The 2,714-nt window shown below is 48.1% G+C and overlaps 1 protein-coding gene across 1 annotated transcript in view; it reads right to left on the bottom strand.

Moving 5' to 3' along the window:
• Nucleotides 1-2,055, bottom strand: part of CSNK2B (casein kinase 2 beta) — a gene marked incomplete at its 5' end in the record, with an annotated part of 6,170 nt that extends 4,115 nt beyond the window's left edge. Inside the window, one exon of the mRNA XM_057388986.1 lies at nt 1,936-2,055. Within this exon, the coding sequence (XP_057244969.1) occupies nt 1,936-2,055 (120 nt within the window). The remainder of the gene's footprint in view (nt 1-1,935) is intronic.
• Nucleotides 2,056-2,714: the final 659 nt, after the last annotated feature.

Genomic DNA, 2,714 nt, shown 5'->3' with positions numbered 1-2,714 from the left:
GGTCCCAGGGGTATTTTGGGGTATTTTGGGATATTTTGGGGTCCCACCATCTGAGCAATGCCGCGGTTGGTCAGGATGGGCATCCCAGGGGTGTTTTGGGGTATTTTGGGGATATTTTGGGGATATTTTGGGATATTTTGGGGTTATTTTGGGGATATTTTGGGGATATTTTGGGGATATTTTGGGATATTTTGGGGTTATTTTGGGGATATTTTGGGGATATTTTGGGATATTTTGGGGTATTTTGGGGTCCCACCATCTGAGCAATGCCGCGGTTGGTCAGGATGGGGGTCCCATGGTTATTTTGGGATATTTTGGGATTATTTTGGGATATTTTGGGGTCTCACCATCTGAGCAATGCCGCGGTTGGTCCCAGGGGTATTTTGGGGTATTTTGGGGTTATGTTGGGATTTTTGGGTTATTTTGGGGTATTTTGAGGTCCCACCATCTGGGCAATGCCGCGGTTGGTCAGGATGGGTCAGAGGGGTATTTTGGGATATTTTGGGATATTTTGGGGTATTTTGGGGTATTTTGGGGATATTTTGGGATATTTTGGGGTCTCACCATCTGGGCAATGCCGCGGTTGGTCAGGATGGGGGTCCCAGGGATATTTTGGGGTTATTTTGGGATATTTTGGGATATTTTGGGGTCTCACCATCTGAGCAATGCCCCGGTTGGTCAGGATGGGGGTCTCTGGGGTATTTTGGGATATTTTGGGATATTCTGGGATATTTTGGGGTTATTTTGGGGATATTTTGGGATATTTTGGGGTCCCACCATCTGAGCAATGCCGCGGTTGGTCCCAGGGGTATTTTGGGGATATTTTGGGATATTTTGGGATATTTTGGGATATTTTAGAGGTCTCACCATCTGGGCAATGCCGCGGTTGGTCCCAGGGGTATTTTGGGGATATTTTGGGGATATTTTGGGATATTTTGGGTTATTTTGGGATATTTTGGGGTCCCACCATCTGGGCAATGCTGCGGTTGGGGGGATGGGGGTCCCGGGGGTCTCTGGGGTGTTTTGGGGATATTTGGGGATATTTTGGGATATTTTGAGATATTTTGGGGTCCCACCATCTGAGCAATGCCGCGGTTGGTCCCAGGATTATTTTGGGGTTATTTTGGGGTATTTTGGGATATTTTGGGGATATTTTGGGGTCCCACCATCTGGGCAATGCCGCGGTTGGTCCCAGGATTATTTTGGGGTTATTTTGGGGTATTTTGGGATATTTTGGGGATATTTTGGGGTCTCACCATCTGGGCAATGCCGCGGTTGGTCCCAGGGATATTTTGGGATATTTTGGGATATTTTGGGGTCCCACCATCTGGGCAATGCCGCGGTTGGTCAGGATGGGGGTCTCTGGGATATTTTGGGGATATTTTGGGATATTTTGGGGATATTTTGGGGGTCTCAGGGGGTCCCACCATCTGGGCAATGCCACGGTTGGTCAGGATGGGTCAGAGCGGTCTCTGGGATATTTTGGGGTTATTTTGGGATATTTTGGGGATATTTTGGGATATTTTGGGATATTTTGGGATATTTTGGGATATTTTGGGGTTATTTTGGGATATTTTGGGGTCCCACCATCTGAGCAATGCCGCGGTTGGTCCCAGGGGTATTTTGGGGTTATTTTGGGATATTTTGGGGTATTTTGGGGTCTCACCATCTGAGCAATGCCCCGGTTGGTCCCAGGGGTATTTTGGGGATATTTTGGGATATTTTGGGGTCTCAGGGGGTCTCACCATCTGGGCAATGCCGCGGTTGGTCAGGATGGGGGTCCCGGGGGTCTCTGGGATATTTTGGGATATTTTGGGGATATTTTGGGATATTTTGGGGTCTCACCATCTGAGCAATGCCCCGGTTGGTCAGGATGGGGGTCCCGGGGGTCCCAGGGGTATTTTGGGGTTATTTTGGGATATTTTGGGGTCCCACCATCTGAGCAATGCCCCGGTTTGTCAGGATGTAGCGCGCGTGGATCAGTCCATACAGCATCTCCGCCGCCTGCTCGATCAGATCGCTCTGGTTGGGGTTGTCCTCCAGCTCCTCGTCTGGGGAGGGGGAAAAGGGAGGATTAAATGGGGTTTAGAGGGATCAGAAAGGGTTAATGGGGATTTTAAAGGGATCAGAAAGGGTTAATGGGGATTTTAAAGGGGTCAGAAAGGGTTAAAGGGGATTTAGGGGGGATTGGGAAGGGTTAATAGGGTTTTAAAAGGACAGAGAAAGGGTTAAAGGGGATTTTAAAGGGATCAGTAAATGTTAAATGGGGGTTTGAGGGGGATCAGAAAGGGTTAAAGGGGATTTTAGAGGGGTCAGAAAGGGTTGAAAGGGGGATTTGAGGGGTGCAGAAGGGGTTAAAGGGGATTTAGGGGGGATTGGGAAGGGTTAATGGGGTTTTGCAGGGGCAGAGAAAGGGTTAAAGGGGATTTTGTGAGATTAGAGAGGACTAATGGGATTTTGGAGGGGATCAGGATGGGTTAAAGAGACTTTAGGAAGGGATCAGAAAGGATTGAAGAGGATTGGAAGAGCACAGAAAGGGTTAATGGGGGTTTTAGAGGGGCAGAGAAAGGGTTAAAAGGGGATTTGGGGGGCAGAGAAAGAATTAAAGGGATCTCAGAGGAGCAGAGAAAGAGTTAAAGGAGATTTRGGGCAGATCAGAAAGGGTTAAAGGAAATTTTAGAAAGGGATGTAAAACGTTAATGGGGATTTGGGGG

This window comes from Malurus melanocephalus, unplaced genomic scaffold (assembly GCF_030028575.1).
Source record: "Malurus melanocephalus ecotype Western Australia unplaced genomic scaffold, MMel_1.1 scaffold_3119, whole genome shotgun sequence".
In the NCBI taxonomy this organism is placed as follows: Eukaryota; Metazoa; Chordata; class Aves; order Passeriformes; family Maluridae; genus Malurus; species Malurus melanocephalus.
The sequence above is the reverse complement of the archived record's forward strand: the minus strand, read 5'-3'. Positions and strand labels throughout refer to the sequence as shown.